This window comes from Polypterus senegalus, chromosome 6 (assembly GCF_016835505.1).
Source record: "Polypterus senegalus isolate Bchr_013 chromosome 6, ASM1683550v1, whole genome shotgun sequence".
NCBI lineage: Eukaryota > Metazoa > Chordata > Cladistia > Polypteriformes > Polypteridae > Polypterus > Polypterus senegalus.
Window position 1 is genome coordinate 163,896,445 of NC_053159.1, and position 15,932 is coordinate 163,912,376.

Sequence of the window (15,932 nt, forward strand, 5' to 3'; positions counted from 1 at the left end):
ATTTAGACTTTGAAATCCCATCAGTCCATCCATTCATCATCTTGACCTGCTTATCCAGGCCTGGAGTCTGGCCCAGCAATCATAGGACACAAGTCCACTGCAGGGTCTCACACACACACAGGTCAGATTAGCACCAGCAGTTCTCCTAATCTGCGTGGCTTTGGACTGCGAATGGAAAGCAGATCATCTGAAGGACGTCCATGTGGACACGGAGCACCTCGCTGTAAACCCCTGTCAGCTTTGCTATTTCTACAGCCTTCATATGCCATTCCAATTCGAGAAGAAAATCGGAATGAGACAAGAGTACTCCATCTTTCCTGGGTTTTGTTACATACACACAACGTGCTTTTATGTTTTACAATTATAGATTTTTTTTTCTAATTTGGCTACTGGAAAAGTAAGTGCCAGGTATTTCATTTACAGCTGATTTACATTCTGTGAAGTCCTAGAATAAGCCTTTACTCTCCAAAATGGTCTCTGCCTTTGGAGTTGATGGGCCCAAACTTCTCATAAACCAAGAGTGAGCTACTTTTGGTTAAAAATAACTAAAATAGATAAATAAATAAAATAATCCTCAGCCGAGGTTCTTACAGCAAATATGGAAAACACATCTGCTGATAAAGAGTTTCCCTACTTAACGGCCAGTGCTAAAGGGGGGGCAAAAGAGAAGAAAAGAATGGAAGGTGTCACAGCACGGCCCACATAGTTCAACATCCAAACAGCAACTGAAAGCAGCGACACAAAAGGCTCCGACGAGGGCAAACAAACGGAGGCATCTATGGTATTAAAAAGGGCATCCAAATAAACTTAACAGCCACTTTAAACAAAGCTCTCCTGAAATGGGATGACGGGTACATTCAATCTGGTATGATTTTTGGTGGCAAAATTGTGCGTTTTGTGGTTCCCTACCTTTGATATTTTGGGAGGCCTTTCTTCTAGACGGTACATCAACCGCCGAGTTTATTAAATCAACCAAGGGAGAGAGGGGTACATGGAGGCAGACTGTACAGGTCTTGTATTCTTCAAGCTATTAAGATTTTCTCATGGAATGGCTGATATAATAAACGGAGTCCAAACAGGGACCTTTATAGTTGTGAACCACAGTGACAAACTCACAGCTAGTAAAGTTCCATGCAGGAAAGACCAAGATGGAGACAGCGCAGACTTCTCAGGGGACACTGGGAATGTAATCAGTTTCATTTACGAAACTCAAAGGAGAACCAAACATGTCGTTATAGACAATACATTCACAAATAATGGATGAAGGTAAAAACAATGCTCTAACTATCGTACACTTTTGAACAATGACGTATGGTATTTTTTTTTTAATGTTGAGAACATTACTATAGTAACAAGCAATTTATTGAAATAATGTTGATATTTATTCTTCTGCATATATTAACAGTGGATTCAAAAAGTACTGTATTTAGGCCTGTTCCCTTTATTCATATTTTGGCATATTGCTGCCTTGTGCTAAAATCATTTAAATTAATAAGAAGAAACTGGACTTTAGAAATTTTTTGCAAATTTATTGAAAATAAAAAACCTGAAATATCCCCTTGACACAAGTATTCAGCCCCTTTGCTCCGTATTTTGTTGTGGCAGTCTTGTGGGGTTTGACGTGAGAAGCGTCGCTCACCTGCGTTTGGGCATTTTCTGTCATTCTTCTCTGCAGATCCTTTCACACTCTGTCAGGCTGGACGGAGATCATCAGTGGACAGCGACTTTCAGGACTACCCAGAGATGTTCAGGTGGGTCCAAGTCTGGGCTCCTGTGGAGTCCCTCAAGAATACTGGCAGTGTTGTCCCTAAGCCATGCCTGTGTTGTCTCTGCTTTGTGCTTAGTGTCCTTGTTCTGCTGGAAGGTGAACCTTCAACCCAGTCTGAGGGTCCAGAGTGCTCTGGAACAGATGTTTATTAAGGACATCTCTGTACTTTGCTATTTTCAGCTTTCCCTTCTCCCTGCCGAGTAACACCCTCACCGCAGGATGCTGCTGCTGCTGCCACCACCATGTTTCCCTGTTAGAACGTGATGAGTGGTGCTTGGTTGCCTGATGCTAATTTTGGTTTCTTCAGACCACAGCATCGTCTCACAGAGAGTTTCCATGTGTCTTTAACCGAGATGCTTCTGTCCAACCAGACCACTATCATAAAGCCCACAACAGTGGACTGTTTGGAGAAACTTCCAGAAGGACAGCTATCACCACATCTCCAGACCGATATTCAAGAGCCCAGCCAGAGAGACCATTGGGTTCTTGGCCACCTTTCTTGCCAAGGTCCTTCTCCCATAATTGCTCAGTTTGGTAGAGCGGCCAGTTCTAGGAGGAGTTGTGGTTGTTCCAAACTTGTTCTAATTAATGATGGAGGGCACTGTGCTCTTGGGAGCCTTTGATGCTGCAGAGATTTTTTTTTATGTCCTCCTCAGAACTTTGCCTAAACATAGTGAACATATCGCTAAGCTCTGCAGGAAGCTTCCATCAACCTTGGGGCTTGGCTTTTACTCAGCTGGAGGACCATCTACAGACAGGCGTGTTTCTTTGCTAAACATGTGCTGTCAACTGAATTGACCACAGGTGGACTCCCAACAAGGAACATCTCGGCGATAATCCACAGAATGACGTGCACCTGAGCCAGATGTCAAGTGTCATGGCAAAGGGTCCGACTGCTTGTGTTATCAATGTGAGATTTCAGTTATTTGTAAATAAATTTGCAAACAAGTCTAAATTCCTGTTTTGTTCCTTGTCATTTTGGAGAATGGAGCATTGAGAATTTCTGAAGGCACTGCATGTTTAAAAAATGAAGTAACTAATGAAGACACATTTTAAAATACCCACCTTAAATTCTTAGGAGGCTACTTGTTACTTGCCAAGCTCAAAAGCATCATCTAGTGGATGTTCATCAGCCATCTCACTGTCCTAAGAAATTCAGCTAAAATGCTTCTTCACGGCAGGTCCCTTGGCCTGAATGTAATGGACATGTTTTGCCTTTGAGGTTTTCACTAGGACTTGGCCATGACGAGATGCTAACTACCCAAACCAGGAGGCTGATAGCGTAGAGTGTAACTCTCGATTTTCAGACTTCCCATTGTGTATCCAATTATAAAACAGTCCAAACGATATGATAAATCTGAACACGGCCCAGAGCAGCCAGTGTGTTATCACAGCTACAACGAGCACAAAGGAACAGCAGAGCAACTTACTGAGAGACGTTTCACAGACGACTCCGTTTTCCATAGTTTCTTCACACGTCACTTTGCCCCACTTTCCTGTTCCAGTGTGGAGCACAGCACACGTGTTCACGTTATCAGGCTCCATGCTGTACTCGCTGTGTTCCCAGTTGGTATACAGGACTTCATTACCATCAAACCATTTCAGAGAATCCGCTGACACAAAAAAGGGAACAAATCATTTAGAACTGTATAATTACTTACAATCTCGGTTTGACAGTTGTGCGTTAAAAATGACACCCCGCTCCTTGGAATCTTCTCACATGTTAGCAAAGAAAAAAAATAAAAGGAAAGAATGAAATGTGTGTAAGGCCTCTAGCGTGGAGCTTTGCACAGCTGTACTCTACTGCACATACACCTACTTTTAAACGTCACCCAAAATCCCCACTAATCTCTCAGTTACTTCGTCACGTAGTCGGTTTACTTGCACACACATAAAGCGGTCAAGGCAGAAACCAGCTTTCTTAAACCTTTGTGTTCATATGCACAAGTGATCTTCTGGAGTCCTCTTTTGTCAAAACGCTGCAATGTCATTGAACTGCACAAAAATAAAAAAGTTATTCGTCATCATTGGTCACCGTGAATATGACAATAAGCATGATGCCTGCGATATATTTATAAAACACTAAATTGTTTCGTCAACCTGACGCTCTTTATGGGATTGTTGCCTGACAGCACACTGTTTGTCTGTCTGTGTTGATTGAGCCCTGCAAAGGACCAACCCTTTGACTTGTTCTTCCCGCCTTACGGCCAGCACTGCTGAAGAAGAACAGTAGCAGCAGCAGCACCGGCACCACAGGTCCTGTTACTTCAGTAAGAGAAGTACTGGGTTAGGCGAGTCGTGTCTCTTACAAGGTAATCAGACTGCGTAACGTGCGTTCCTTTTACCGTGTTAACCTGCTCTTGAGGTTGTGCACTGCATGTTCAGCTCATCAACATAAATGTAGCAATTTCTGAACTATTGAGACACATTTATTCAACCAGAAGAAGGAATAACGTGATCGCCTGAACATTTACCACTAGAAATGTATTTACTGGAAGCTTCTCCCTGCACCTGCTACAAAATCCTTCAAGTAACCTGGTTGAGGGTTTACATGGCCTTATGTAGGGTTATTCGTGGAGAAATCTACCTCTGTTAATCAGGCTTCTCAGAGGCCAATAACCTGATTTTTCTAACCAAAGTAAGGGTTTACATGGCATTTTAGAAATCGAGTCTTAGTATAATAATAATAATAATCGGGTTACTGAAGTGCATGTAAACGTGCCTACTGTCTTGTAAGACCACAAGGCTGTGCAATGGGTTGATAAAACAAGTGTTTCTCAAACTCGGTCCTGGGGACCCCCTGTGGCTGCAGATTTTTGCTCCAACCAGCTTCTGTTTTTAATTGGACTCCTGGGCTAATTAAGTGCTGTGTTATTTCCCAAGTTCTGTGTTTTGGGAACAATATAGAAATTAGTAAACAAGCTTGGTAAAAAAAAAAAAAAATATTTAAAATGTGCCAAGCAGTTATATGGGTATAATGTATTTTTTTTTTTTGTTTTAACAGTGTTTTCCTCTTGATATTCATTCTACTTTTCTAGGTGTTCTAATTGTTTAATTAATCCATTATTTACTAATTAGTGGGTCTGACACTGAAGGAGTTGCAGCCTTTGATTATTCAGTGTTGTTTGCCAGCGTGTCTGCTCTGCTTGTTTTTAATTGTCATTAATAAGATAAAACAAAGGGGAAAACTACACAGAGAAAAGGCACAATTTGAGCATTTAAATCTACAGAAAAAGCAGAAATATTTCTAAATGTCTTATAAATGTAAAAACCATGCTGCTGTGCTTTTCTGAATGTCAAATAAAAGAAAAAAAAATCCCAGCCAATTAAAGGAGCTCAGCGTTATCAGGTGTTGTCACTGATTAGGAATCTCAAAAACCTGCAGCCACAGTGGACCCCCAGGCCCGAGTTTGGGAAACACTGAATAAAACAACCAACTGATAACTGGAGGAATACAGCCATCTCAACAGCATGCAGTGCTATGAAAAAGTATCTGGCCCTTCCTAATATCCTCAATATGTATCTACTGTCTAGAATTCTGATGCCTGTCATAGTAGCAAACTGGAAAACTTGACATACAAATGAAAACTAAGCAAAGTGAGTTGTCCCCCTCTCACTTGTTATCCACCGTCAGGGTTAATTTGGGGACAGGCTACATACATACAGTAAAATCACAGTTTGTATTTTAATCTAGAAATGCAGGAACGACAATTGCCCCCCAGTCACGTATGCTCTGCTACTTAAGGAAGTTACTTACTATCTGTATTCAGAAACAATCCAAGCCACATCTCCACACTGGTCTTCCAAACTCTGTGGCTGTAATCCGTAATAAATTTGTTTTCTTCATCACTATTTATACTTACAAGGTCACTGCCAAGTCCTAAGTTAAAAAGAAAACAAAAAAAACATTGCTGTTAAAAATATAGATTTTCTTACTTCAAAAAAAAAAGACTTTATTAACTAGTAGTTAAGGGCAAAATGACATATTTAGTAAATGAAAACGTGAAATCTTTGAATGTTTTAGTTGAAAAACTAACATTGTAATGTAGCTGAATTAATTAGGAGGTTTGTAGCACTCGGGTGTTTCATCTGTTAAGTAATAACACAAACTGAGGGTCTCAGAGGTAAGAGTCTACCCTGATCAAGGATTCCAGAAAAAATTAAATGATTGTACATTTGTCTCTTTTTTGAAGTGGGAGCACAAAGTAAAAAACATTGACTGGCTATTCATAGATCTGTAAATAATAAAAGTATAATCACCCTGGCAGAGATCTTTAGCACTCTCAAATCTGTACTTTTTTGAAAGATTGTCTTCATTGAACAAAAAATAATAGCAGCTGTTCCCGTACGTACTCCATACATGGCCATTTGAAGGACATTCTGCAAAATGAAGAAGGGAGGAAGAAATGTGTAAAAATCAGGCTTAAGTGGAAGAATGTAACTGCAGATTAGTAACTGGCTACTGTAGAAGCAATTTCCAGTTACCGCTAACATACACACACACACAAATTAGAAGAACATAAGCCACAGGGTTACAAACCAACAAATCCACAAACCTACTAACGCCCTTTGATTGTAATTAGATGACCATGATTTATATTCGAAGTATGTCATTATAAAAGAAGTGAAATTAAACCAGAGATACAAAATAGGAAAGTTCTGCAGCTTTTAACAAGTTTCTACTTAAAGCAACATTGCATACAATGACATTTCATTTTCACACCAGTGTATTTTAAAGTTGTATCATAACACGGTGCAAGCAGCATTTGGTATTTCGTTCACAGGCAGGTGAGATGCATCCATATTTTCATATTCAAATGTGTTCTAGACACTCTGCTCCTTTTCAGCCTTTCCACTTGGTCCCCAACCTCATCTCTAACCGCACGCTGCTCTGTTAGAAGTCTAAGCCAGTAGTTCTTTTGATTGAGGCACTTGAACTGCACAGAATAATAATCTTTAAGTTAAAAAGCACTACACTTGTGTAATGGACCAGTACCAATAGGCTTATATAAACATTGCAAGATGCAGCTAAATTAATTCACGCTTCTGTTTTCACTCCGAATTACGACAGACAATCAGTTGGAATTAATGCAGAATGCAGCAGGAAAAATCCGAACTAGAAAAAGAAATCTGAGCACATCTCTCCAATTTTAGCGTGTTTACATTGATAACGCACGTCCTTTAGAATTGACACTAAAATATTACTAATGGTATATAAAGCCTTAAATAATTTAGCTCCTTGCTTTATCTTAAGAAAGGTGCTATATAAATAAAATGTATTATTATTAATTGAACACTCCTCTCTCCCTACATTCTAAGTCATAACCTTAGATCTTCTAATAGTGGTCTGCTTACTGTATTATCTCAAGAGTTAAGCATAAAAGTAGCTGTGAGGCGACATTTTGCTTTTATGCACTAAAAATCTGAAATAACTTCCCAATAGAGATATGCCAGGGTAAGTAATACTGTGGATCATTTGGAAGAAAGCAAAACTAACTGCTAAAAATCCACGGTTTTAATTTGTCCTTTTCTTAGCTGCATTCCAGCTGTACTCTTAATAGACTATATAATCATAAAATGACCGCATTCTTCAGGGGTTTTGTAATCTTTGCTAATCTCTACTTTTCTCTGCTTTCTTTTCCGTTTCTTCTGTGGTGGCATTTTGCTCCACTGCCACCTTAAAGTCCTGTGATGCTCGAATGAAGGCGAATGGCCCTGCCGTCCCCGAGATTGACTGCACTGAATTCTCTGGGACCAAGCCTGGAAACAATGAGCAATGGTTTAAGCACAGTGTGGTACGGCAGGTTTTTTGGTTTCTGTTTTTCCCAGTTGATTCTGGGGTTCGTCAGGGGTGTCTTCTGCTCCTACTCTGTTCAATGCTTGTATGGACTGGGTGTTGGGCAGGGTCGTGGGGTCCAGTGGCTGTAGGGCATCTGTTGGTGAAGAAAGATTCATGGATCTTGACTTTGCTGACAATGCTGTGATCTTCGCAGAGTCGAATGGAGCGCTCGAGAGACTGAGCGAGGAGTCGGAGGGTCTGGGCTTGCGAGTGTCCTGGATAAAAACCAAGATGAAAGCCTTTAATGACCTCTTGGGCACAGCCATCAGCAGTGTGTCTGTTTGCAGAGAGAGTGTTGACCTTTTTGAGAGGTTTACTTACCTTAGCAGTGACATTCATGTCTCTGGTGGCTCTTCCTATGAAGTCAGTAGACGGATTGCGAGAGCATGGGGGGTCATGAGGTCGCTGGGTGTGTGGCGCTGCCGATATCTATACAAATGGACGAAGGTCCAAGTCTTTAGAGTCCTAGTGCTTCCTGTTTTGCTATATGGTTTCGATACGTGGATGCTATCCAGTAACCCGAGACCAAGACTGGACTCCTTCAGTACTGTGTCTCCTTGGAAAATCCTTGGGTACCATTGGTTTGACTTTGTGTTGAATGAGCGGTTGCTTACGGAATCCCGAATGAGGCGCATTACCTGCACTGTGAGGGAGAGTCAGTTATGGCACTACAGCCATGTGGTGCGACTCTCTGAGGGTGATCTGGCTAGCAGGATCCTCATTACTGAGGACCCAAATGGCTAGACCAGGCCAAGGGGACACCTACGTAACACCTGGCTGCGGCAGACAGATGGTCATGTCTGAATGGTGGGACTAGACCACTTGTCTGCCTGGGGGTTACCAACTAGGATCCTGATGTATTTTGTTTTTGGGGTGGGTGCGGTAACGTGCTGTACCAATGCATGCTCTTCAATCAGAACCTGACCTTACACTTGCTTGGTCTACCATCAATTTACAAGAGTAAACCAAATGTAGACGAATGTGCAATGAAGAATGGCTAAGAATGTTAGCAGTTATCAAAAATAGGCACATCTATGATCAGAGAGCTATTGTTTTGGACAGACTGGAACACTGAAATAATTCAAAAAGACCCTTAATACCATGAAACAGGCTTAGCCTTAATACTGACCTGTAAGCATTTGGGAATTATTTTCCTGTTTTTATGAACTGAAATCGTAAGTAATTTGTCAGTTATTTCTCACCTTGTTTTGATCTGAATTCATATATAACTGTACAATTTCATGGTTTCTAATTTTCATTCCATTTCAAAACTAGATAGATACCCAAAGGGAATTTGGCTACACTGATTTACTTACATTGCATTGCAATTTTCAATTAAAACATTTAATGCACATAAGAAAAATTATAACAAACTCCCACACAAAAAAATGTAATCCCTTGTCAAAAATTGCAAATGTAGTATTTGGGGGTTGAGTGCAAAGACATATTACTTTTAGTTGTGCCTAGTCAGAGTTTCGTATTTAAAAATTTAAGACTGAAAAAAGGGAGCACTTCAAATCATTTCAATTCTAAAATGTTGAGAACCCGTCAAATGCAACTGAAATTCTGCCCACTTTTGGAAAAAAAATGTATGCAGTTTAACTACTGAAATGTGGGATTTATGTTGAGACTCGTACACCAGAGGGTGCAATTTTTCCAAATATGAAAGACTGGCTTTAAGTAACATTTAATTTAATGCTTGGATCCATTAGCAAATGAGGGCAAAGAACACTGAATTGTGACGAGACCCTGGATAGCCTCTCATGCTATACAGTTTTTGGTTACCAAAAAAAAAAAATCTCTTCTTCTAAATATGTTTTGATCCTAAACAAACATGCTCCCACATAGTTCAGGAATGCAGGCATAGCAGCAAATATCATCGGACCTGAAAAGAGGAAAAAAAAAAAAAAGCTTCACAAGTTACATATACAATTATAAAAATCGTACGTCACTCTGATATTATGGAAAGGATGCAGTTTATTAGTAAGCCTTCGTGTACTTTGTAATTTGGGATGTGAAAGAGTGTTGTCAGTATTCAGTGTAGAGAATCAAGGCAGCACATATGACAAAACGTCAGATATGAAGTACAGTATGCAGGTTCCAAAAGACAACAGCGAAGATTAGTCAATAAAACAAGACACAGTATGAGGGATAACATATTGAGCAGGTTTAATAACAGCAGTAGACTCAGAAACTAATAAATGGAAATAGTGATAGCAACCAACACCCAGTTCTCACGCCTAAAAATATGAAGTGAAAATATCTGAACCCTTCTTTTCTGCATGTTTTAGTTCTACATTACTAATACTTTAAATAGACTGCTGGCTCTCTAGGGTTGGCTTCTGTAATGCACTTGATATTGCAAAGATATATTCCACCTTCCCAGCAGCCTTAAAACTGAACTAAGCAGGTACAGTATTTGGTTGGACAGATGCCTGCTTTTCATCTCCATGTCGACCTTTCCCTTACTGCACCAATATTGAAAGATCCTCATAACCTTAAGCTGTTCAAATTGACATGAAGAAGTCAAAACGTAAATAAGTTGAAGTCCCTTAGCATAATAAATGTGCTTGAAATTTATAAGGTAACTACACTGCTCAAACCGATCCAGGCTTTTAAAACCGTGTATTAAATGTTGTTAATGTCTCAATATGGTGTAACTTTTTTTTCAGATTTTTTAAAAAGTGCAACAGACCACCCTCTAAACAACAATAACCATGATCTATTTTAAACAATTTTAGACCCCCCTCTGAAGTACCCTTTTAGGATAAATTCAAGCAATAACAGGTCTTTCAAAAGCACAATGATTCCAGAAATAAAACTGTATTCAATGAAAGTACCATGTTTAAGATCGAATCGTAGCACTAAAAACCGCTGTGGCCAAAGTAATTAATGACTTACAGATCAATTCTGAAGCAAATAACATACCAGTACTTGCTCCCTTAGAATTGAGCATTGCTTTTTACAAAATAGATTACATAAGTGTCTTTAATCCCCTGAGACACTGGGTTGACCATTTTTGGATAAGTGCTTTATACTAGCTTCAATCGTACACGAAAGGAAAAAAAAAATCCTTGCAAAATTTTCTGACTACATGTCAAAAATTCACAGAATTACAAATGGTGTGGCCCTTTATTACATTCACAGCAAATGCTCACTTTAGGCCACAAGATCATTTCTAAATGTCAGAAAAACTACCAGAGGTCTGTACTGCAGATGACATACAGTAGTTTTACATATCTAGAACACCAGATAATTCTGAAGTGTTTCTATCTCCCAGGTGTTTCACTATCATAAGCAGCAATTTCCTTACGCTACAACAAAAAACTGAAGATTTTTGAGAAAAATCAAATCGTGCGGGTTTTAATAGTTTGATCATCAGAGGTGACTGTGCAGAGGGTGCAGACCTATAAATACCTGGGAGTGCAGCTGGATGACAAACGGGACTGAACTGCCAATACTGATGCGCTGTGTAAGAGAGGACAGAGCCAACTATACTTTCTGAGAAGGTTGGCGTCCTTCAACATCTGCAGTAAGATGCTGCAGATGTTCTACCAGACGGTTGTGGCGAGTGCCTCCTTCTACGCGGTGGTGTGCTGGGGAAGCAGCATAAAGATGAAGGATGCCTCACGTCTGGACGAACTTGTTAAGAAGGCAGGCTCAATTGTAGGAGTAAAGCCGGACAGTTTAACATCTGTGGCAGAACGACGGGCACTAAGCAAACTCCTGTCAATCATGAAGAATCCACTGCATCCACTGAACAGTGTCATCTCCAGACAGAGGAGTAGCTTCAGTGACAGACTGAGGAGAACGTTCCTCCCCCACACTATGCGACTCTTCAATTCCACCCAGGGGAGTAAATGCTAACATTACTCAAAGTTATTGTCTGCTTTTAAATTAATTTTATTACTATTTAATTTACTATTGTTTCTTTGTATCAGTATACTGCTGCTGGATTATGTGAATTTCCCCTTGGGATTAATAAAGTATCTTATCTATCTATCTATCATTGATATTACTAATATTATTAATCTGGCCCCACAGTCCTAAGTGTCTGGGCTTTATATTTTATCGCAGTGTCTTCTCTCAGATAGGTAAGCATGTGCCACTAGTGGTCACTAAATGTCACACTGTAAGAATGAACCAATCAAACATCTCCCACCTAAATATAACCTAAGTGGTGTACAAAAAAACAAAAACAAAAAAAAAACTTTGAATGAGGCCAGGATGCACCCAGGTCACCAAAGCCATGGGCCAGCTACGACTGCGGCCCTCTTGGAGTGCCTGTCTGAAGAGCAGTCACTTCATCCAAGTGCACTCTGATAGCCTTCTAGTTCTTCTCCCCGAGAGTAGCCATTGAAGGGTAAGAAGGCATATTCTTCACACAGCCTCAGGCATGGCACACTCTGCTCCTAATCTAATCATGCCGTTTTAGGTGCTGAAATAAATTGGATTAAATTAATTCATAAGTGTCACTCATCACATTTTTTGCATTAATGTTTTGACTGTATACATGTGACCAATTGATCAAACCAAAGTATTTGCTTGACTGCTTAACTAATATTTGGCTAAAAAAAAAAACCAACGTTTTTCATGTTTGAACATTGTTTTAAAGCATTAATTTGAATTAAGTGAATTCAAATTAGTTCAAATCAGGCCCTTTTTGAAACTTGAAATGGTTTAATTCACAGCAAATGGCTTTTTGTGGAATTGTTAAAGGATAACAGCAGCTATGGCAGTACCACAAGCCTATACTGTAGTAGACCGACAACAAAAAAGTCTGTAATTCGTCAGCAATCACTTGCTGAGCAGCACTTTTATTACTGGATGCCCCTAATGTAAAAACCAGCCTCAAAAACAAAGTGTGCATGTGGCTCAATCTATGGCAGGTCTTTCAAAACAAATAAATGTCTGTGCATTTCAGTATGAAGACGTTCCCTTAAGAGAGGAGCTTTAGAGGATTTAGTTTTAAAAGGTTAAGCAGTTCACTTTTTCATTCTAATGAGGACTTGCGCAACAGGAGGATATGAGCAAGTTTGAAATGAGACATGAGCAAACCACAGATTATAAACTGCCAAGCTAGTAAGTGGATGAGAACTTTGAATAATTGTAAAACGTGTTCATAAAAAAAAAAAAAATTAAATACTAAAATGAAGAGACAATCAACCTTACTAAATCTATACTAATAAAAGGCAAAGCCCTCACTGACTGACTGACCCACTGACTCACTCATCACTAATTCTCCAGCTTCCCATGTAGGTAGAAGGCTGAAATTTGGCAGGCTCATTCCTTACAGCTTACTTACAAAAATTAAGCAGGTTTCATTTCGAAATTCTAGACGTAATGGTCGACAACGTCCGCCATGTTGAACTTTCTTATTTGGTAGGCGGCTTCCCTGCGCAACCGAAACCGATGTATGTACTTATTTCGATGGTATGACGCCATACTGAACTTTCCAACGTCACTAATTCTCCAACTTCCCGTGTAGGTGGAAGGCTGGCCCCATCTTCACGAAATTTGGTAGGCGGCTTCCCTGAGCTAACCGAAACCGATGTACGTACTTATTTCGGTGGTATGATGCCACTGTCGGCCGCCATATTGAACTTTTCAACGGTCTTTGATACTTATGGGCCCATCTTCAACAAATTTGGTATGCGGGTCCCCAACGCTAACTGAATCCTACTTACAATTAGAACAATTAGAACAATCTAGACGAGAACAGGCCATTCAGCCCAACAAAGCTCGCCAGTCCTATTCACTTGCTTCCTCCAAGAAAACATCAAGTCGAGTTTTGAAAGTCCCTAACGTCTTACTGTCTACCACACTACTTGGTAACTTATTCCAAGTGTCTATCGTTCTTTGTGTAAAGAAAAACTTCCTAATGTTTGTGCGAAATTTACCCTTAACAAGTTTCCAACTGTGTCCCCGTGTTCTTGATGAGCTCATTTTAAAATACAAGTCTCGATCCACTGTACTAATTCCCTTCATAATTTTAAACACTTCAATCATGTCACCTCTTAATCTTCTTTTGCTTAAACTGTAAAGGCCCAGCTCTTTTAATCTTTCCTCATAATTCAACCCCTGTAGACCTGGAATCAGCCTAGTCGCTCTTCTCTGGACCTTTTCTAGTGCTGCTATGTCCTTTTTGTAGCCTGGAGACCAAAACTGCACACAGTACTCAAGATGAGGCCTCACCAGTGCATTATAAAGGTTGAGCATAACCTCCTTGGACTTGTACTCCACAGATCGTGCTATATAACCTAACATTCTGTTAGCCTTCTTAATGGCTTCTGAACACTGTTTGGAAGTTGATAGCTTGGAGTCCACTATGACTCCTAAATCCTTCTCATAAGGTGTACTCTCGATTTTTCGACCGCCCATTGTGTATTCAAACCTAATATTTTTACTTCCTATGTGTAATACTTTACATTTACTGACATTAAATTTCATCTGCCACAAATCTGCCCAAGCCTGTATGCTATCCAAGTCCTTCTGTAATGATATAACGGATTCCAAATTATCTGCTAATCCACCTATCTTGGTATCATCTGCAAACTTAACCAGCTTGTTACTTATATTCCTATCTAAATCATTTATATATATTAAAAATAGCAGCGGCCCTAGCACTGACCCCTGTGGAACACCACTCTTAACATCAGCCAGTTCTGATGAGGTTCCTCGCACCATCACCCTCTGCTTCCTGTGTCTGAGCCAATTCTGCACCCATCTAAAAACATCACCCTGAATTCCCACTTCTTTTAACTTGATGCCCAACCTCTCATGTGGCACCTTATCAAATGCTTTCTGAAAGTCCAGATAAATAATATCATAAGCTCCACTTTGATCGTATCCTTTTGTTGCCTCCTCATAGAATTCCAACATGTTAGTAAAACACGACCTCCCCTTCTGAACCCATGCTGACTGTTCAGAATAACTCCTGTCCTTGTCATGTGTTGCTCAATCTTATCCTTAATAATTCCTTCCATTAATTTTCCTGTGATGCTTGTTAAGCTTACTGGCCTATAGTTGCTTGGATCTGCCCTGTCACCCTTTTTATATAATGGGATGATATTTGCCATTTTCCAGTCCTTTGGAATCTCTCCAGTGCACAGTGACTTCCTAAAAATATGTGTCAAGGGTTTATATATGTACTCACTAGCCTCCTTAAGAACACGAGGATAAATATTATCTGGGCCTGGTGATTTGTTTGATTTCATCTTATTTAATCTGAGCAGCACTTCTCCCTCTACAATTTCCAAATCCCTCAGTACCTCCTTAGTAGTTGTGTTTACCTCTGGCAGGTTATCCACTTGCTCACTTGTAAACACCTCAGAAAAATGTAAGTTTAGGGCATCTGCTATTTCATTGTCTGTATCTTTTAATTCCCTTTACTATTCCTGATGAACTTGACCTCCTCCTTAACTGTTCTTTTACTACTAAAATACTGAAAGAATCTCTTGGGGTCTTCTTTGCCTTATCTGCTATATTCCTCTCCAACTGTCTTTTAGCCTCTCTGATATCCTTCTTAATGGTTGCCCTCATGTTCTCATACGCTACGGTTCTCTTTGCAGTCATTAGTCTTATATGCCTTATACAGCAGTTTTTTCCTTTGCAACTTCTTTTTTAAATCTTTATTAATCCATCGTGGAGATTTTTTAGTTTCCTATTACTTCCAAATTTAGGTATGTATCTGTCCTGCATTACATGTAAAACATTTTAAACCTGTTCCACTGCTCCTCGACTGTCTCCACATTTAAAAGCTTATCCCAGTCTATCCTACTTAGACTTTGTCGCATCTGCTCAAAATTAGCCCTACTAAAGTTCAACTTAACAATTTTAGTCTTTGCATCTGTACTCTTACAAAATACTGAGAATTGTATTACATTATGGTCACTTGACCCTAGTGGTTCAATCACCTCTACACCCTCAATTCTATCCTGATTATTACAGAATACTAAATCCAGATAGGCTTCACCCCTTGTTGGTGCTTTAACATGCTGTGTTAAAAACAGTCGCTGATTACTTCTAAAACTCCTGCTCTTGTGCTCCTCCATCTGTAAGGTTATCCCAGTTAATATTTGGATAATTAAAGTCCCCATGACTATAATATCCCCTGTAAACTTGCCTTTTGATATTACTAAAAGATGTGTGTTGAAATTACTGTCTGAATTGGGTGGTCTATAACACACTCCTAAAATGAGACCTTTTCCCTAATATTTTCCAGGCGAAGCCACATGTCCTCACTAAGATGGGGCTCATCATCCAACTGAAGATGACTTACATTTAATTCCTGTTTGGCATAAACAGCAACCCCACCTCCTTTTC

General features: G+C 39.8%; 1 protein-coding gene across 1 annotated transcript in view; it reads right to left on the bottom strand.

The window, feature by feature from the left end:
* The window catches only part of cd302 (CD302 molecule), a 35,836-nt gene that overhangs the window by 2,749 nt on the left and 17,155 nt on the right, over positions 1–15,932 (bottom strand). The window contains exons 2-4 of the mRNA XM_039757479.1: positions 6,029–6,148; positions 5,526–5,648; positions 3,199–3,381 (exon numbers count right to left, since the gene is read on the bottom strand). Of these exons, the coding sequence (XP_039613413.1) occupies positions 3,199–3,381; positions 5,526–5,648; positions 6,029–6,148 (426 nt within the window). The remainder of the gene's footprint in view (positions 1–3,198; positions 3,382–5,525; positions 5,649–6,028; positions 6,149–15,932) is intronic.